The sequence below is a fragment of the Balaenoptera musculus genome, chromosome 3, assembly GCF_009873245.2.
Source record: "Balaenoptera musculus isolate JJ_BM4_2016_0621 chromosome 3, mBalMus1.pri.v3, whole genome shotgun sequence".
Taxonomy (NCBI): domain Eukaryota; kingdom Metazoa; phylum Chordata; class Mammalia; order Artiodactyla; family Balaenopteridae; genus Balaenoptera; species Balaenoptera musculus.
In genome coordinates, this window is record NC_045787.1 from 29265118 (window position 1) to 29286719 (window position 21602).

Sequence of the window (21602 nt, forward strand, 5' to 3'; positions counted from 1 at the left end):
TTTATGGCTGTGTTGGGTCTTCGTTTCTGTGCGAGGGCTTTCTCTAGTTGTGGCAAGCGGGGGCCACTCTTCATCGCTGTGCGCGGGCCTCTCACTATCGTGGCCTCTCTTGTTGGGAGCACAGGTTCCAGACGCGCAGGCTCAGTAGTTGTGGCTCACGGGCCTAGTTGCTCCGCGGCATGTGGGATCTTCCCAGACCAGGGCTCGAACCCGCGTCCCCTGCATTGGCAGGCAGATTCTCAACCACTGCGCCACCAGGGAAGCCCTATTGCAGCTATTCTTAACCACTTGCTTGGGTTTTTTCCCCTGGTGGCTTTATTTGAGAAGAGAATAAAGAGGGGAAAATTATGTAGCCTTGGGTCTTGTCTTAACCAACATGGCAACATTATTTCATTCAGAGGACATTCTCAAAAAGACAGATCCACTCACATTCAGATGTAAGGGAGAAAATATATTCCAAGCCCAAATATAAACTTCTGTGCATAATTATCACCTCTACCCTTCCATTATTTTGAATAGTTTAGAATAGACACTATTTTCTCCTTTGAAACTAATATGAACATTCTTAAATAAACTTATAGTTCCATAAAATAATGTTTGGGTTTTTTTTTTTTTCTGTTTAAAGTAAAATGGGGTGGGGGAAAAGAAGTCCGTAGAAGAATTCCTCTCTGTCATTTTTTTGATAATTCTATTTCTTCTAGGATTAGCGTCTTCAAAAATCCACGAAACTGTTAGACATGCTTGTGTAATTTATTTTTATACCATAAGTCTTCTTGATTTTCTGCCTCAGCGTTGTCTGAATTTCACTGGCGAATTCTTAATCATCCATCACTGTTTTAATGTTTTGTATTTATTTTTTCAATGTCAGAGAGTTGAAAGATAACCTTGGCAGTGATGATCCAGAAGGCGACATACCAGTCTTGTTGCAGGCCATCCTGGCGAGGAGTCCTAACGTTTTCAGGGAGAAAAGTATGCAGAACAGATATGTACAAAGTGGTGAGGTTTTTCATAATTGAATTTCATAGTATATATTTCTTTAATGTGTCCCGTATTAGAACTTGTTTCACATGTAATTAAGTTCAGGTGTGTCCTTTAACAAGCCAGCTTGTCATCTGTTAATGCCGTGTTGATACCTTGAATGAAGCCAAGAACGAAAAGGAAACTAAATGGATGTTAACATTCTTGCAGTTTAATATGTAGCTAAATTCCTTGGGAATTAGGCAAAGCTTAATATGTAGTTTGCTAGATATTTCAGACTTTATTAGTTCAGTCAATGAAGGAGCTTTAGGAATTTTTTTTATTTAAAAAAATCATAGAATAAATATGAAAGGAGTCTTTTCATTAATCAAATAATAAATAAAAATATCTGCAGAGCTTCTCAACATGTAGTACATGTATAAATAATTATACCAGGTATTAGTTTTAGTATCGATGGTGATTATATTCATGCTTATGTAGTAATTGGTTTAACGCTTCTGTTGCCTTAGCAATAGAAAAAGGTTTATAATGAGTATTACTATTAAGGAAAATTCTATTTATAGTAAGCATTAGAAAACCCATAAAAATGTGATATCCAACACAGATATGATTTTTCTGTAGTCAAGAAGAACCTTTAAGTTAGGAACATTGTTCTGGTCTGAAGCTTACTGAATCTGGCAAGCCCAAGTACTTGCTTCCCTCTCGAGATTAAAACAGTCAGAAGGGAATAGTTTAGAGAACCCAGGAAGGTCTAGTTTATTTAATTGGTTACTTGTATTCAAGAATATTGCCACATTTATTGACAGTACCTCCATGAAGCTTGCCATTCCATTTCTTAGTTTTGTTTTTTAATAGTATTACTTTGTTGATTCTTTACATTTGTGTGTAAGTTGTGTTTTTAAAGCAATTGCATGGTTACTATCCATTTCCTAAAGTGAATCCAGGGAAATTTCCTTTCAGGAAATCAAAGGTAGGTATGCAGGGCAAGACTGTATCTTCATCAGAACTAATAAGCTAGGTGGCAGTAGTAGGAGACAGATAGGAATGGTGAAAGGACAGCTAGAATTACACATACTCTGGAAGAGTGTTGGAATGAAAGAAAATATGGAGAGATTGTTGATTGGAAGAAAGGCTATAGGCATACCTCGTTTTATTGCACTTCGCTTTATTGCGCTTCTCAGATATTGCCTGTTTTACAAATTGAATGTTTGTGGCAACCGCGCATTGAACAAGTCTGTCAGTGCCATTTTTCCAGCAGCATTTTACTTTGTGTCTCTGTCACGTTTTGTTAATTATCGCAGTTTTAATTTTTTATTATTATTGTATGTGTTCTGGTGATCTCTGATCGGTGATTTTTGAAGTTACTGTTGTAATTGTTTGTGGGCACCAGGAACCACACCCAGGTAAGACAGTGAACTAATCAATAAATGTATGTTTTGGCAGGACTGGCAGTTCCCCTCTCCTTGGGCCTCCCTATTTTCTGAGACACAACAATATTGAAATGAGGCCAATTAATAACTCTACAGTGGCCTCTTAAGTGTTCAAGTGAAAAGAACAGTCACATGTCTTTCACTTTAATCAAAAGCTAGAAATGCTTAAGCTTAGTGAGGAAGCCGTGTCAAAAGCCAAGATAGGCCAAAAGCTAGGCTTCTTGTCCCATACAGCCACCTAGCAAAGGAAAAATTCTTGAAGGAAATGAAAAGTGCTATACCCCAGTGAATACTTGAATGTTAAGAAAGCTAAATAACCTTATTGCTGATATGGAGAAAGTTTTAGTGGTCTGGGTAGAGGATCAAACCAGTCAGAGCATTCCCTTAAGCCAAAGCCTAATCCAGAGCAAGGCCCTAACTCTCTTCAATTCTCCGAAGGCTGAGAGAGGTGAGAAAGCTGCAGAAGAAAAATTTGAAGCTAGCAGAGATTGGTTTATGAGATTTAAGGAAAGAAGCTATCTCCATAACATAAAAGTACAAGGCGAAGCTGCAAGTGCTGATGTAGAAATTGCAGCAAGTTATCCAGAAGATCTAACTAAAATAATTAATGAAGGTGGCTGTGCTAAACAAAAGATGCTCAGTGTAGACAAAACAGTCTTCTATTGGAAGAAGATGCCACCTAGGACTTTCATGGCTGGAGAGGAGAGTCAATGCCTGGCTTCAAAGCTTCAAAGGACAGGCTGGCTCTCTTGCTAGGAACTAATACAGGTGGTGAATTTAGGTTGAAGCCAGTGCTCATTGAGCATTCTGAAAATCCTAGGGCCTTTAAGAGTTATGCAAAATCAACTCTGCCTGTACTCTATAAATGGAATAACAAACCTGGATGACAAACATGTTTGTTTATAACATGGTTTATTGAATACTTTAAGCCCACTGTTGAGACCTACTTCTCAGAAAAAAAGATTTCTTTCAAAATATTACTGCTCATTGACAGCACATCTGGTCATCCAGGAGCTCTGATGGAGATGTACAACAAAACTAATGTTGTTTTCATGCCTGCTAACACAACATCCATTCTGCAGCCCATGGATCAAGGAGTCATCTCAGCATTCGAGTCTTATTATTTTAAGAAATACATTTCATGAGACTCTAGCTTCCATAGATAGTAACTCCTCTGATGGATCTGGACAAAGCAAATTGAAAACTTTCTGAAATGTTTCACCATTCTAGATGCCATTAAGAACATTCATGATTCATGGGAAGAAGTCAAAATAACAACATTCACAAGAGTTGGAAGAAGTTGATTCCAGTTCTCATGGATGACTTGTGAGGGGTACAAGACTCCAGTGGAGGAAGTAACTGCAGATGTGGTAGAAATAGCAAGAGAGCTAGAATTAGAAGTAAAGCCTGAAGATGTGACTTAATTGCTGAAATCTCGTGATTAAAATTTAATGGATGAGGAGTTGCTTCTTGTGGATGAGCAAAGAAAGTGGTTTCTTGAAGTGGAATCTACTTGTGGCTGAGATGCTATGAAGATTGTTAAAATGGCAACAAAGGATTTAGAATATTACATAAGCTTTAGTTGACGAAGTAGCAGCAGAGTTTGCGAGAATTGACTCCAATTTTGAAAGAAGTTTTACTGTGGGTAAAATGGTGTCAAACAGCATTGCATCCCACAGAGATATCATTCATGAAAGGAAAGAGTCAATCAATGCAGCAAACTTCATTGTTAATGCAACAAACTTCAGTGTTGTGTTATTTTAAGAAATTGCCAGAGCCACCTCAACCTTCAGCAACCACCATCCTGATGAGTCATCAGCCACCAACATTGAGCAAGACCCTCCACCAGCAAAAAGATTACAACCTCACTGAGGGCTCAAACAGTGGTTAGCATTTTTTAGCAATAAAGTATTTTTAAATTAAGGTATGTACATTGTTTTTTTAGACATAATGCTATTGTACACTTAATGGACTACAGTATAGTGTAAACATAACTTTTATATGCACTGGGAAACCACAGAAAATTCATGTAACTCCCTTTATTGCGATATTTGCTTTACTGCGGTGGTCTGGAACCGTATCTGCAATATCTCCGAGGTATGCCTGTAATAGGAAATAGGATAAGGGCATTAAGTATAGGATAACGTAAATAAATGTAAGACTGAATAAAGGAAGTCTTCCAAGGCTATTTATACTACATTTTTATAAGTTATATCTCTAATAAGAAACTTTGAGTATTCACCTTTCAGTCACATATTTTGTGGTTTTTACTATATATGCTTATTTTTTAGTCTGAAACATTGTTTCATTTCTCCATATCCTACTTTGTAAAAACAAACTAGCATTTAAAAATTGATTCATTGCATGTTGTGATTTTTTTTTTTCTAAGCATTTTCCATTTGGCTTTAAAATTTTAAAAGGTGATTTTTGGTTGTGAAATATAAATGTGAGTCACACATTTGGAGAAAATTTAATAATGTGCAAATCACTTTGTTCATAGTTCTTTGGATCTCTGAGAGAATCGGAAAGGACTACTAGTATTTTATTTGCCCCTTTTATTTATAAAGCCACTGCCTCCAAACTAGTAATTCCAGCTTGTCACAGTGATGACTGTTAATTCAGGAGAAAATACTTTTTAATTCCCATCTCATGGAGTCTTGCCCCCTTTCTCTCAAAAAAAAAAAAAAAATCAGCAACAGTAGTTATAGTAATTAAATTATTAAGCCATGGAATATATGATTTAGTACTGAATTTGAGTTGGAAGAGAAAATTCGTAAATTGAAGTTTAGACTACATAGAAAACACGCTATTAGTGTTAGACTTTAAGGTGCTCTCATCTCATTCAGCCACTGTTGTAGAGCTAGAATCCTTTCTGTAGTTCCTGGCAGATGAACATGTAACTTCTGTTTGAATGTTTCTGGTGAAAGGCACTTTTCATATCAGCAGCAGGAAATGAAATTTGCTGAAATAATGTGATACTTGAAACTCCCAGAAAGATTGGCTGTACATATCATAAGAAAGGTCAGAGTTAATCATAGATTTTTGTCTTTGATTTTAGAGTGTCTAAATAGCTGAATTTTTCTGCATCTCCTATATAACAAAACGCCACTTACGCAACAGTTGAAGGAACAATGTCTAACTTGAAAAGAAATGTGAGAATCTGAAAGCTCTTCTCACACTTTCATTCATTAAACAAATATTCATTTAATCCTATTTTATGGCAAGAATTACTGTGGAAGAAAGAACAGGAGCATTCTGTTGTTCGTTAACAGACTTTCAGATGGTAATTTCAATACCTCAGACTTTGGGCCCCTAAGTAAAGTACTTTTTAAAACTTAGGTCCGAATCACAATGAAATAAATGGAGTTGTAAAATTAAGCTCCTAAGGTGGGAGATGTATGTAATAAAGTATTCCATGTAATAGGAAAACCATCCAAAAGCCTGTTGTAGACAGAAGTGTGTAGTATTTGGAGAGAGGTTAGATAAAGCAACTTCTGAAAGTTCTTTTCAATTCTAAGGCTAAATGATAGGACAATAAGTAAGCAAGTAAATTTAAAAACAAAAAATTATATCTCTATCTCTGTCCCTGGATTAGTTATATGCTAAAAGGATGTTTTGGTAAAATTGGTTGTACTTGAAATTTATAGTTTCTATATTTTGCTCTTCAAAATTAACATGTTGGTCAAAAAGAAAAGAACAAAGAACTTTTGAATGTTTGTGAAAGAATGATTGATTTAAATCACTTAAAGAATGCTTTACCATTGGAAGAAAATAACATGTTTTACCATTTTTGTATGTTGTGTAGGAATGATGATGTCTCAGTATAAACTTTCTCAGAATTCCATGCACAGTAGTCCTGCATCTTCCAATTATCAACAAACCACTATCTCACATAGCCCCTCCAGGTAATGTATATATCATTTTATTAAGTACTGTTTTCTGTAGTGAATATGCTTGTGAATATACAGTGTATACATACATTTAGGTAATGGTGAATTACGTGTAGTTAAAAAGTTTAGATGCTTAGCCTTAAATAGTAACCCACATGAATATTTGCCTTAAAATGTTATATGTGGAAATGCTCTAATATACTAATTTAAATAAATAGTAACTAATTTCATACAAACAAAAGAATGTGTTAAAATAACCAGCGTGTTTGAGATAAATAAGAAAATTCATTGAGTAGAATTTAGGGAGCATGTAAAATAAATGAATTACTCCAGTTTTTACAAACTGCTTAGTATAACTCTTAGATTATGAATTGTGAATGATTTTTGTACGTTATTTATTTTTCAGAATTTTTCTGTGTACATTTATTTTATACAAATTAGAGTTTGGAGAATTTTATGACAGTGAAATATCAAGGAATATCATATTTATTTCATTTCCTGATATTGTTTATTTGGATTTTGGGTTTTAGCCGGTTTGTGCCACCACAGACAAGCTCTGGGAACAGATTTATGCCACAACAAAACAGCCCAGTGCCTAGTCCATATGCCCCACAAAGCCCTGCAGGATACATGCCATATTCCCATCCTTCAAGTTATACAACACATCCACAAATGCAGCAAGGTAAGAAAGTTGCTTGTTTATTTACAGGGAATGCCTCTAGTTCCCAGCAAATTCATTTTTTTCTTTTTATAAATTTTAAAACACAAATACTAAACTGTATACTTTTTTGTCAATGAACATTTCTTTTAAGCTGTGGCTTATATTATTAAAAATATGTTATATTTATTACTTGGGAAGTCATTTGGGAGATAAAAATATCAGTGTAATTTGACTCTTTGGATTACCTTATTATATTATACAACTGAATATATCTAGTTATGAAATTAGGAACTGCTTTATTTAATTGGGCTTCTTACAGTAGCACTAAGTCAAAGAAGAATTACATTTTAATTAGTAAAGTATATGTAGTGTGAAAATTTTAATATCAAGTAGATACAGTACTGGTAGAGGAAAATTAATATTCTTGGATTCAAAATTTTCTGGGATTAGATTACTAGTTCTCGTTTGAAGTCAATTGTTGATAATATGTCTTTTTAAGATCATACTGCGTTGGGATCTATGTCATGGCTATTAAATAATGTATTTACTAGTATATTGTACTTTTTTAGAGAAATTTTGAAAAGTACAAAAGGTAATATAACAGATATCTGTGTTTTTGTCCCTCATAATTAACAGCAAATTTTTAACATTCACAGTCAGTCATTAGTTCCTGTTTGTATTCTTGGTTTTTTATTATGCATGGATCAAAACATGCTTCATTTATAAACTTTTATCTTACAAACTTTTAACTTAGTGTCATCTATTAAAACAGCCAACTTCTGGTTTTCCAAAGCTAGATAATGAAATGGTAGGTTGAGCCTATTTTATACAGTAAGTCAAGGAAAAACCTGGAGACAAACCACACCTTTGGAATAGACACGCCCAAAATTATAGAATTTAATGTGAGTGCTGAACAGAAGTATGCGTGTATATGGGCTCTTGATACTTGTGAAATATTACTCTTCTACTCTGATATGCCAAAGTTATGTGAAACATTTTAAATGTAATTCATAAGAGGGAAAATATTGAAAGGACACATTTGCTTCATACGGAAATATCCACATAAATGTGTGTAGAAAAAAACATAAATTTTTACTTTAAACACTGTTGTTGTTTTATAACAAGATAAACCCAGCTTTTTTAAAAGAATAAGTTGAAATCACAAAATCAAAAGAAAAATGTAGTTTGAGGGCCTATTCAGTAATGAATCATTTCTTAGAAATTCTCAGATACTTGAGAGAGCAAAAATAATACTAGGGATTAGCCCCACACAGATACCAAAATTATTATAAATAAGAAAATTTAATATGGTAAGGAACAAATAGATTGGTAAATGGGACAGAAATGGTTCCAGAAATAAGGCAGATGTCTGTGGGAATTCAGAGTTTGTGAAAGGTAATATTTAAAAAACACTTTATATTATAAAAATTTTAACCATGCAGAAAAGTTGAAAGAATAGCACAGTGAACCATTTCACCAACAGGCATTCTGCCTCTCTGTCCTTAAATACATCTGCTAGGAAGTCAATTCTCCTTTATAAACACCAAGTGTAATAATTTACCCCTAAAAAAATTACGAACATTTCTGTAGTATCATCTGATGCCATCTACATTGTTTTCACCAGTTGCCTCAAATATGTCTTTTATAACCTTTTTTCCCCCACATATGATCTAATCTAGTTTCTCACACATTGCATTTGGTTTTTACATCTCTTTTGATTCTTTTAATCTAAACAGTCCCATACCCTTTCCCCATGACGGTAATTTTTGTTTTTTTGAGGAGTCTGTGCTACTTTTGTTGTAGAATATCCCATATTCTAGACTTCACTGTTTCCTCATTGTGTTGTTTAATTTGCTTATATACTTCCTGTATTTCCTACCAACTGGAAGTTATTTTAAAGGCTCTGTTAGTTTCTAATTGTATATTTTTGGCAAGGGTGCTAAATAAGTAATGTTGTACACTTGATATTGCATCACATCAGAGGGCATATAATGGCAAGTGGCTTCATTATATAGTGACATTTAGGTGATGACTACTCCATGTCTTCTTTTATAAGGAACATAATATTTCTTTGCAATCAGTGAGCAATCTGTCAGGTGATATTTTGAGATCATGTAACTGTCCTGTTTCCTATTAATCTTTATCCTAAAGGGTTTACCATCCAATAATGATTCTCTTTTCATCAGTTTTTACACTGGTCATTGGAAAATGGTGATTTTCCAATTTTGTCATTCTAAAGGTGGTACTTTGAATCTGTGTGTAATAATGGATTGTTTAATAAAACATGTTGGATTGGTTGGCTAGGCATTTTGAAATTTTATTTGGATTCCTAGATCATCTAGAGCAAAAATGTTCTAGATGGATGAACTATTTACGTTTGTATTTTAAGTCATAAAATTATAAGAAGAAGGGGCTTCCCTGGTGGCGCAGTGGTTAAGAATCTGCCTGCCAATGCAGGGGACACGGGTTTGAGCCCTGGTCCGGGAAGATCCCACATGCCGCGGAGCAACTAAGCCTGAGCGCCGCAACTACTGAGTCTGTGCTCTAGAGCCCGCGAGCCACAACTGCTGAGCCCGTGTGCCACAGCTACTGAGCCTGCACTCTAGAGCCCGTGCTCTGCAACAAGAGAAGCCACCGCAATGAGAAGCCTGCGCACCGCAGTGAAGAGTAGCCCTCACTCTCTGCAGCTAGAGAAAGCCCGCACACAGCAAGGAAGACCCAGTGCAGCCAAAAATAAATTAATTAATTTAAAAAGAAATTGTAAGAAGAAAACTTGGGGTGAATTTTGGGTACCTTAGGGTCGAGAAGGCCTTGTTTCTAAGCAGGACTGGATTCTAGAAATGGAAAAAAAACCAGATTAATTATAAATTTCTGTGTAATAGGAGAGAAGAAATAAGGACAAGTAAATTTAGGGGAAAAAAATTTTCAATATTTATTACAAAGTATTCATTTTAAATATAGCAAGATCTTATGCAGGTTGATAAGAATAAGACAAAAATAGACTACAGAATTAAACAGTTTACTGAAAAAGAAAAGCAAAGTGGATACGGAAAGATTTAATACCTATACAAAAGTACGGTCAACCTGGCTCACAATTAAAGGGATGCAAATCAAAATTAAATTGAAATAAAATTTTATATCTATCAGATTAGTAACATTTTATAGTGTGCAGGGAAATTTGAACTTCATACAGTCTTCATAGGGACATAAATTGATACAACCATTTTAGAGAGCAGTTTGACAATATCTATTCCAGTTTAAAATACATATACCTCCTTCAGTTGTTAAAAATCTATCTCCCTTATAAGTAGGGGTGGGGATAAAAATGCTCAGGCAGTTTTATCTCAAGTTCTAGCAAGCATTCATGGGAAAGATATTCTGTTCTTACATGGATTAAAGACTAAGTGTGAAAAAACAAAACTATGAAACTTTTGAAAGAAAATATCAGACAGTAATTTTTATGATTTTGTGTTAAGTAGGGAATCTGAATGTCCAATACCCATGAAAAGATGCTTGGTTTCACTGTTAATTAAGGAAGGAAATGCTAATTAAAGTGGCTGTCAGAGACATTTCCCATCTTCAAATTGACGAAAATCATTGGCAAGGATATAGAGCAGTATGAACACTTATCTACTACCAGTAGAGTGGACATAAATAATTTGGAAAGCTATTTGTTAATATTTAGTAAAGTTTAAAAACAGGAATATCCAGCAATTTCAATCCTAGAAACATTTGTAAAAAAAGTCATATACAAGAATATACATTACAGCATTGTTTATGATGGCAAAAATACTCAAGCAATCTAAACTACTAACAAGGGACTTCCCTGGTGGCACAGTGGTTAGGACTCCACACTCCCAATGCCGGGGGCCTGGGTTCAATCCCTGGTCCAGGAACTAGATCCCACATGCATGCCACAACTAAGAGTTTGCGTGCTGCAACTAAGAGTTTGCATGCCACAACTAAGGAGCCAGCAAGCCTCAACTAAGGATCCCGCCTGCTGCAACTAAGACCTGGCGCAAACAAACAAATAAATAAATATTTTTTTAAAATAAAAAAATAAACTACTAACACAAGGATGGATAAAGTATGTACATTATGCAGCAGAATATATGTAATTATTCAAAGTAAATGAATTTAAAACTACATATATAAAAATGGATACATTTCAATACAATATTGAATTAAAAAGCAAGTTATAGAAGGATATATACAATACATATACCATTTATACAAAGTCATAATGTGCAAAATAGTGCTATGTGTTATTTAAGAATATATTCATTTATAGCAAAGGTAAAAAGGTATTCATAGGTAGAGTGAACTCTAAATTCATTATAGTGGTTACTTGTAGGGAATAAGGGGAAGGAAGTAGAGGAGAGGAATATGCAGATATATGGAGAGCTTCAGCCATATCTAATGTCTTATTTCTTTTCAAAAATCAATCTGAATGACTTGTGGCAAAGTGTTAAGATTTGATCAAGCTCTGGATAGTCAGCCAGCTCATTATATTAGTCTTTGTAATTTATGTATGCTAAAATATTACTTGCGAACAATTATTATTGTCCTGTAAGAATTTTAACAGTTTATTTTTATAAAGCTTTTTTAAAATTCTTATTAATTTCAGCATCGGTATCAAGTCCCATTGTTGCAGGTGGTTTGAGAAACCTACATGATAATAAAGTTTCTGGTTCGTTGTCTGGCAATTCTGCTAATCATCATGCTGATAATCCTAGACACGGCTCAAGTGACGACTACCTACACATGGTGCACAGGCTAAGTAGTGACGTATGTAATATATTAGTTATCATTAAGGTAATAAAATAGTTCTAATATTTGTCTCATAACCTAGTATTTCAATTCTGTAATTTGAAGGATATCTACCTTTTATTGAGGATTATACTGGGTCTGAGAATCTAGCTGTACCTATAGAGCAGGGTTGGTAAACTAGCCGGTAGTCTGACCCATAAACTAAGACTGATTTTCACAGTTACAAAGAGTTTAAAAGAACAACAACAAAGAATGTTATGTGACAAACTGTATATGATCCGTAAAGCCTAAAATACATACTATCTGTCCCATTACAGAAAAAGTTTGCCAACCTCTGGTCTAGAGGTTTAGGTCCTTAATGAAATATACTTCATTTTTAAATGTTTGCTCACACAAAGATGTCCTCTTAAATAATGAGCCTTTAATTTATTAGTGCTTAGCTCTTTTTCCCTCTAAGACTTGTACAGAAATTTTTTCCCTGAAATTTAATGTTGCTTTAATGTTACTGAAATATTCCGCATACTGGAAATCTGTCTTGTCATTGGCTTGGTGGTATTATCACATAAGTTACATGTATTTAAGTTTAACAAAGATGACATTGGACTCTGCCCTCAAGACATTTACATTTACAGCCTGGTGGGATGTTCAGAGCTCCTTTGGTAGAAAATAGCAAACAAAAATGGAGCATACTAGTAATACCAGTTTTCTTATTCATTGCTATGCTTAGGCTGTTGATTCTTTTGGATACAATTTCAATTCTTCTAAGATATACCACGAAGAAAACAGGAAAGTGCAGAAGAATTATGCTTTTGAATACCAACACTTTACCTGTCAGTAATTTATGTCTTTTATTGGTTCTCTTTAAGATTTCTATAAAGCCTCTTCTATCTTTCAAGATATAAATGTTATACTCTATTCCTAGGATGGAGATTCTTCAACAATGAGGAATGCTGCATCTTTTCCCTTGAGGTCTCCACAGCCAGTATGTTCCCCTGCTGGAAGTGATGGAACTCCAAAAGGTATCACTGTAACTAAAATTTCCTTAATTTTTTTTTTTTTTTTAAACATCTTTATTGAAGTATAATTGCCTTACAATGGTGTGTTAGCTTCTGCTTTATAACAAAGTTAATCAGTTATACATATACAATATGTTCCCATATCTCTTCCCTCTTGCATCTCCCTCCCTCCCACCCTCCCCATCCCACCCCTCTAGGTGGTCACAAAGCACCGAGCTGATCTCCCTGTGCTATGCGGCTGCTTCCCACTAGCTATCTATTTTACATTTGGTAGTGTATATATGTCCATGACACTCTCTCACCCTGTCACATCTCACCCCACCCCCTCCCCATATCCTCAAGTCCATTCTCTAGTAGGTCTGTGTCTTTATTCCCGTCTTGCCACTAGGTTCTTCATGGCTTTTTTTTCCCTTAGATTCCGTATATATGTGTTAGCATACTGTATTTGTTTTTCTCTTTCTGACTTACTTCACTCTGTATGACAGACTCTAACTCCATCCACCTCATTACAAATACCTCCATTTCATTTCTTTTTATGGCTGAGTAATATTCCATTGTATATATGTGCCACATCTTCTTTATCCATTCATCTGTCGATGGACATTTAGGTTGCTTCCATGTCCTGGCTATTGTAAATAGAGCTGCAATGAACATTTTGGTACATGACTCTTTTTGAACTATGGTTTTCTCAGGGTATATGCCCAGTAGTGGGATTGCTGGATCGTATGGTAGTTCTATTTTTAGTTTTTTAAGGAACCTCCATACTGTTCTCCATAGTGGCTGTATCAATTTACATTCCCACCAACAGTGCAAGAGAGTTCCCTTTCCTCCACACCCTCTCCAGCATTTATTGTTTCTAGATTTTTTGATGATGGCCATTCTGACCGGTGTGAGATGACATCTCATTGTAGTTTTGATTTGCATTTCTCTAATGATTAATGATGTTGAGCATTCTTTCATGTGTCTGTAGGCCATCTGTATATCTTCTTTGGAGAAATGTCTATTTAGGTCTTCTGCCCATTTTTGGATTGGGTTGTTCGTTTTTTTGTTATTGAGCTGCATGAGCTGCTTGTAAATCTTGGAGATTAATCCTTTGTCAGTTGCTTCATTTGCAAATATTTTCTCCCATTCTGATGGTTGTCTTTTGGTCTTGTTTATGGTTTCCTTTGCTGTGCAAAAGCTTTTAAGTTTCATTAGGTCCCATTTGTTTATTTGTGTTCTTATTTCCATTTCTCTGGGAGCTGGGTCAAAAAGAATCTTGCTGTGATGTATGTCATAGAGTGTTCTGCCTATGTTTTCCTCTAAGAGTTTGATAGTGTCTGGTCTTACACTTAGGTCTTTAATCCATTTTGAGTTTATTTTTGTGCATGGTGTCAGGGAGTGTTCTAATTTCATACTTTTACATGTATCTGTCCAATTTTCCCAGCACCACTTATTGAAGAGGCTGTCTTTTCTCCACTGTATATGCTTGCCTCCTTTATCAAAGGTAAGGTGACCATATGTGCGTGGGTTTATCTCTGGGCTTTCTATCCTGTTCCATTGATCAATATTTCTGTTTTTGTGCCAGTACCAAACTGTCTTGATTACTGAAGCTTTGTAATATAGTCTGAAGTCAGGGAGCCTGATTCCCCCAGCTCCATTTTTCGTTCTCAAGATTGCTTTGGCTATTCGGGGTCTTTTGTGTTTCCATACAAATTGTGAAATTTTTTGTTCTAGTTCTGTGAAAAATGCCAGTGGTAGTTTGATAGAGATTGCATTGAATCTGTAGATTGCTTTGGGTAGTAGAGTCATTTTCACAATGTTGATTCTTCCAATCCAGGAACATGGTATATCTTTCCATCTATTTGTATCATCTTTAATTTCTTTCATCAGTGTCTTATAATTTTCTGCATACAGGTCTTTTGTCTCCTTAGGTAGGTTTATTCCTAGATATTTTATTCTTTTTGTTGCAATGGTAAACGGGAGTGTTTTCTTAATTTCACTTTCAGATTTTTCGTCATTAGTGTATAGAAATGCAAGAGATTTCTGTGCATTAATTTTGTATCCTGCTACTTTACCAAATTCATTGATTAGCTCTAGGAGTTTTCTGGTAGCATCTTTAGGATTCTCTATGTATAGTATCATGTCATCTGCAAACAGTGACAGCTTTACTTCTTCTTTTCCGATTTGGATTCCTTTTATTTCTTTGTCTTCTCTGATTGCTGTGGCTAACACTTCCAAAACTATGTTGAATAATAGTGGTGAGAGTGGGCAACCTTGTCTTGTTCCTGATCTTAGTGGAAATGGTTTCAGTTTTTCACCATTGAGGACAATGTTGGCTGTGGGTTTGTCATATATGGCCTTTATTATATTGAGGAAAGTTCCCTCTATGCCTACTTTCTGCAGGGCTTTTATCATAAATGGGTGTTGAATTTTGTCGAAAGCTTTCTCTGCATCTATTGAGATGATCATATGGTTTTTCTCCTTCAATTTGTTAATATGGTGTATCACATTGATTGATTTGCGTATATTGAAGAATCCTTGCATTCCTGGGAGAAACCCCACTTGATCATGGTGTATGATCCTTTTAATATGCTGTTGGATTCTGTTTGCGAGTATTTTGTTGAGGATTTTTGCATCTATGTTCATGAGTGATATTGGCCTGTAGTTTTCTTTCTTTGTGACATCTTTGTCTGGTTTTGGTATCAGGGTGATGGTGGCCTCGTAGAATGAGTTTGGGAGTGTTCCTCCCTCTGCAATATTTTGGAAGAGTTTGAGAAGGATAGGTGTTAGCTCTTCTCTAAATGTTTGATAGAATTCACCTGTGAAGCCATCTGGTCCTGGGCTTTTGTTTGTTGGAAGGTTTTTAATCACAGTTTCAATTTCAGTGCTTGTGACTGGTCTGTTCATATTTTCTGTTTCTTCCTGGTTCAGTCTCAGCAGTTTGTGCATTTCTAAGAATCTGTCCATTTCTTCCAGGTTGTCCATTTTATTGGCGTAGAGTTGCTTGTAGTAATCTCTCATGATCTTTTGTATTTCTGCAGTGTCAGTGGTTACTTCTCCTTTTTCATTTCTAATTCTATTGATTTGAGTCTTCTCCCTTTTTCTCTTGATGAGTCTGGCTAATGGTTTATCAATTTTGTTTATCTTCTCAAAGAACCAGCTTTTAGTTTTATTGATTTCTGCTATTGTTTCCTTCATTTCTTTTTCATTTATTTCTGACCTGATCTTTATGATTTCTTTCCTTCTGCTAGCTTTGGGGTTTTTTTGTTCTTCTTTCTCTAATTGCTTTAGGTGCAAGGTTAGGTTGTTTATTCGAGATGTTTCCTGTTTCTTGAGGTAGGCTTGTATTGCTATAAACTTCCCTCTTAGCACTGCTTTTGCTGCGTCCCATAGGTTTTGGGTCGTCGTATCTCCATTGTCATTTGTTTCTAGGTATTTTTTGATTTCCCCTTTGATTTCTTCAGTGATCACTTCGTTATTAAGTAGTGTATTGTGTAGCCTCCATGTGTTTGTATTTTTTACACATCTTTTCCTGTAATTGATATCTAGTCTCATAGCGTTGTTGTCGGAAAAGATACTTGATACAATTTCAATTTTCTTAAATTTACCAAGGCTTGATTTGTGACCCAAGATATGATCTATCCTGGAGAATGTTCCATGCGCACTTGAGAAAAATGTGTATTCTGTTGTTTTTGGATGGAATGTCCTATAAATATCAATTAAGTCCATCTTGTTTAATGTATCATTTAAAGCTTGTGTTTCCTTATTTATTTTCATTTTGGATGATCTGTCCATTGGTGAAAGTGGGGTGTTAAAGTCCCCTACTATGATTGTGTTGCTGTCGATTTCCCCTTTTATGGCTGTTAGTATTTGCCTTATGTATTGAGGTGCTCCTATGTTGGGTGCATAAATATTTACAATTGTTATACCTTCCTCTTGGATCAATCCCTTGATCATTATATAGTGTCCTTCTTTGTCTCTTATAATATTCTTTATTTTAAAGTCTATTTTGTCTGATATGAGAATTGCTACTCCAGCTTTCTTTTGATTTCCATTTGCATGGAATATCTTTTTCCATCCCCTCACTTTCAGTCTGTATGTGTCTCTAGGTCTGAAGTGGGTCTCTTGTAGACAGCATATATATGGGTCTTGTTTTTGTATCCATTCAGCCAGTCTGTGTCTTTTGGTGGGAGCATTTAATCCATTTACATTCAAGGTAATTATCGATATGTATGTTCCTATTCCCATTTTCTTAACTGTTTTGGGTTTGTTATTGTAGGTGTTTTCCTTCTCTTGTGTTTCTTGCCTAGAGAAGTTCCTTTAGCATTTGTTGTAAAGCTGGTTTGGTGGTGCTGAACTCTCTCAGCTTTTGCTTGTCTGTAAAGGTTTTAATTTCTCCATCACATCTGAATGAGATCCTTGCTGGGTAGAGTAATCTTGGTTGTAGGTTTTTCTCCTTCATCACTTTAAGTATATCCTGCCACTCCCTTCTGGCTTGCAGAGTTTCTGCTGAAAGATCAGATGTTAACCTTATGGGGATTCCCTTGTGTGTTATTTGTTGTTTTTCCCTTGCTGCTTTTAATATGTTTTCTTTATATTTAATTTTTGACAGTTTGATTAATACGTGTCTTGGCGTGTTTCTCCTTGGGTTTATCCTGTATGGGACTCTCTGTGCTTCCTGGACTTGATTAACTATTTCCTTTCCCATATTAGGGAAGTTTTCAACTATAATCTCTTCAAATATTTTCTCAGTCCCTTTCTTTTTCTCTTCTTCTTCTGGGACCCCTATAATTCGAATGTTGGTGCGTTTAATGTTGTCCCAGAGGTCTCTGAGACTGTCCTCAGTTCTTTTCATTCTTTTTTCTTTATCCTGCTCTGCAGTAGTTATTTCCACCATTTTATCTTCCAGGTCACTTATCCTTTCTTCTGCCTCAGTTATTCTGCTATTGATCCCATCTAGAGTATTTTTAATTTCATTTATTGTGTTTTTCATCATTGCTTGATTCCTCTTTAGTTCTTCTACGTCCTTGTTAAATGTTTCTTGCATTTTGTCTATTCTATTTCCAAGATTTTCGATCATCTTTACTATCATTATTCTGAATTCTTTTTCAGGTAGACTGCCTATTTCCTCTTCATTTGTTAGGTTTGGTGTGTTTTTACCTTGCTCCTTCATCTGCTGTGTGTTTTTCTGTCTTCTCATTTTGCTTATCTTACTGTGTTTGGGGTCTCCTTTTCGCAGGCTGCAGGTTTGTAGTTCCCGTTGTTTTTGGTGTCTGTCCCCAGTGGCTAAGTTTGGTTCAGTGGGTTGTGTAGGCTTCCTGGTGGAGGGGACTGGTGCCTGTGTTCTGGCGGATGAGGCTGGATCTTGTCTTTCTGGTGGGCAGGTCCACGTCTGGTGGTGTGTTTTGGGGTGTCTGTGGCCTTATTATGATTTTAGGCAGCCTCTCTGCTAATGGATGGGGCTCTGTTCCTGTCTTGCTAGTTGTTTGGCATAGGGTGTCCAGCCCTGTAGCTTGCTGGTCGTTGAGTGAAGCTGGGTCTTGATGTTGAGATGGAGATCTCTGAGAGATTTTTGCCGTTTGGTATTACGTGGAGCTGGGAGGTCTCTTGTGGACCAGTGTCCTGAAGTTGGCTCTCCCACCTCAGAGGCACAGCCCTGATGCCTGGCTGGAGCACCAAGAGCCTTTCATCCACACAGCTCAGAATATAAGGGAGAAAAAAATAGAAAGAAAAAAGAGGATAAAATAAAATAAAATAAAGCTATTATAATAAAAAATAAGAAAAAAAATTATTAAGAGTAAATGTATTCAGAAAAAATTTTTTTTAATTTTTAAAAATGATTTATTAATTTTTTATAGTAAAAAATAAGAAAAAACTTTTTAAGAAAAAAATTTATTAAGAAAAAAAATTTTAATTTTTTAAAATAAAAAATATGAAAAAACTTATTGAAAATTTTTTTAATTTCTAAAAATAGAAAATACGGAAAAAATTATTAAGAAAGCATATATTAGGAAAAAAGGTTTTTTTAAGTAAAAAGAAAAAAAATGGACGGACCTAACCCTAGGACTGATGGTGAAAGCACAGCTATACACAGACAAAATCTCACCCAGAAGCATACACATATACACTCACAAAAAAAGGAAAAGGGGAAATTAATATATCCTGCTCCTAAAGTCCACCTTTTGAATTTGGGATGATTCGTTGTCTATTCAGGTATTCAACAGATGCAGGCACATCAAGTTGTTTGTGGAGCTTTAATCCGCTGCTTCTGAGGCTGCTGGGAGAGATTTCCCTTTCTCTTCTTTGTTCGTACAGCTGCCAGCGTTCAGCTTTGGATTTGGACCCGCCTCTGCATGTACATCGCCTGAGGGCGTCCGTTCCCCGCCCGGACAGGACGGGGTTAAAGGAGCAGCTGCTTCGGGGGCTCTGGCTCACTCAGGCCGGGGGAGGGAGCAGTACGGAGGAGGCGGAGGCGGGGCGAGCCTGCGGCGTCAGAGGCGTCGTGACGTTGCAGCAGCCTGAGGCGCGCTGTGTGTTCTCCCGGGGAAGTTGTCCCGGGATCACGGGAGCCTGGCAGTGGCGAGCTGCACCGGCTCCCGGGAGGGGCAGTGTGGAGAGTGACCTGTGCTCGCACACAGGCTTCTTGGTGGCAGCAGCAGCAGCCTTAGCGTTTCCTACCAGTTTCTGGGGTCTGCGCTGATGGCCGCGGCTCGCGCCCGTCTCTGGGGTCCGCGCTGTTAGCCGCGGCTCGCGCCCGCCTCTGGAGTTCGCCTAGGCGGCGCTCTGAATCCCCTCTCCTTGCGTGCCGCGAAACAAAGAGGCAAGAAAAAGTCTCTTGCCTCTTCGGCAGCTGCAGACTTTTTCCTGGACTCCCTCCCGGCTAGCACCAAAGCCCGAGCCTCAGCTCCCAGCTCCCGCCCGCCCCGGCGAGTGAGCAGACAAGCCTCTCGGGCTGGTGAGTGCTGGTTGGCACCGAGCCTCTGTGCGGGAGTCTCTCCGCTTTGCCCTCCGCACCCCTGTGGCTGCGCTCTCCTCCGCGGCTCCGAAGCTTCCCCCCTCTGCCACCCGCAGTCTCTGCCCGCAAAGGGGCTTCCTAGTGCCTGGAAACCTTTCCTCCTTCACTGCTCCCTCCCACTGGCGCAGGTCCCGTCCCTATTCTTTTGTCTCTGTTATTTCTTTTTTCTTTTGCCCTACCCAAGTACGTGGGGATTTTCTTGCCTTTTGGGAGGTCTGACGTCTTCTGCCAGCGTTCAGTGGGTGTTCTGTAGGAGCAGTTCCACGTGTAGATGTATTTCTACTGTATCTGTGGGAAGGAAGGTGATCTCCGCGTCTTACTCTTCCACCATCTTGCCCCTACCTTACCTTAAATTTTTCACACTTCAGTTGAGTAAAGAATTCAGACTTCTTAATGCAGTTACCAAAAATTATTCTCTATTGTTTTTCACTTATTGTAGAAAAAAATGAACCTGTACTTACTGATACTGTTTTCAGATATATACAGTATCATTCTTACTAATAATCCAGTGGTCTTTTCAAACCACAATCTTTTTCATCTTTCTTAAATATTTGAAATTATTGATCAGCTTTCCCCAATCTTCACCCTCCCTCCCAAACTTATTTTGTGTTGAATCCACCTATTTTCCTCCTCCTTTTTTCATTGATTTTTTTTTTTCTTCATTAGCTCTTTTCTCTGCTCTATCATTTCTCAAGATTTCTATCATTAGATTTTTAATCTTCCATTGTACTTTTTTCCTTGGCTATTTTACTCAGCTTTGGTAATAGCATTTGTTACTTTTGTGAACAGGACTCCCAAATCAACGTCTTTTGCTTCCAGTCCTGTCTCCCAAGTTGTAATTTTTCATTTCCAGACAAAACCTCCTCATATCTAGCTGATATTTCAAATTCATGTTCAAAATTGTTCTCACTGTTCTTTCCTCCATTCCTGTTTCTCTTAATGCTATTCCAAATCCTGAATTATCTTTAAAGTCTTCTCCTACTTCTTAGGTAGTCATTTATCAAAATCTGGCCTGTTCTATGTTAATTACTTCACTAGATCTCTTACACCTACTTTCATTTCTACTTATTAAAATCGTATTAATTCTTCAAATTCTAAGTTAAATGGGTGATCTTCTTTGGACTCTTCCCTGGTTTCCCCAAGCTGTTAGTTTCTGTTTTTTCTAATAACTTATCCTGTACTATCTTATGGACATGAATTTTATTTTATTTATCTTCAAATTCCCAAAGAACCTTGTGTGGTCTTCTGTGTATAATAGAGTCACAAAATTCTAAGTCCAGATTTCAGCTATTTTTTAAAATACTTAAAACTAAGGTCTAATAATTGGAGTCATCCAAGTTTGTTGGAAGAGAATATTGTATCCACTTTAAAGAAGTAGCTTTTAATTAATTGCAATATAGCTGATAATAAATTTTATCTATCTGTGAGAAATTCTAATTATAGCTGTCTAAAACATGGACTGGTCTGCCTCATTGTAAAGATTTTTTTTTTCATAGATTATGTTCGAACTCTTTGATCAGGGATATTCTTCATGAGGTGACAGTTGAATTTTTATGAGCCATTCTAATTCAATAATTAGAATTATGAGCCATTCTAATTCTATAATTCTATGAACTTCCAGACATAGAAATAACCCGGCTTCTGAAAGAGCGAACAACTTCCAGAGTAACTCTATTTGTACTTTAGGTATCAAAGTTAGGTACATATCTTACAAGTATTTTCAGAGTAAGAAATAATCAGAGTGCCAGGGAGGAATAACAGTGGGATAGCTGGTTGCTCTAGATAACCAGACCATTTTTCCTCTAACTGTTGAGGCTGGATAGATGAGTGAATGGATGAATGGATTGTTAGGTGGATAGA

At 36.5% G+C, this 21602-nt stretch overlaps 1 protein-coding gene across 3 annotated transcripts in view; it reads left to right on the plus strand.

Annotated features, from left to right (window-relative positions):
- NIPBL (NIPBL cohesin loading factor) overlaps positions 1-21602 on the plus strand; it is a 207821-nt gene that overhangs the window by 87706 nt on the left and 98513 nt on the right. For 2 of the 3 annotated variants that reach the window (XM_036846419.1, XM_036846417.1), the window contains exons 4-8: positions 869-996; positions 6214-6313; positions 6829-6980; positions 11587-11747; positions 12652-12748. In XM_036846419.1, coding sequence (XP_036702314.1) covers positions 869-996; positions 6214-6313; positions 6829-6980; positions 11587-11747; positions 12652-12748 — 638 coding nt within the window. The remainder of the gene's footprint in view (positions 1-868; positions 997-6213; positions 6314-6828; positions 6981-11586; positions 11748-12651; positions 12749-21602) is intronic. The other variant, XM_036846418.1, reaches the window with a different exon arrangement.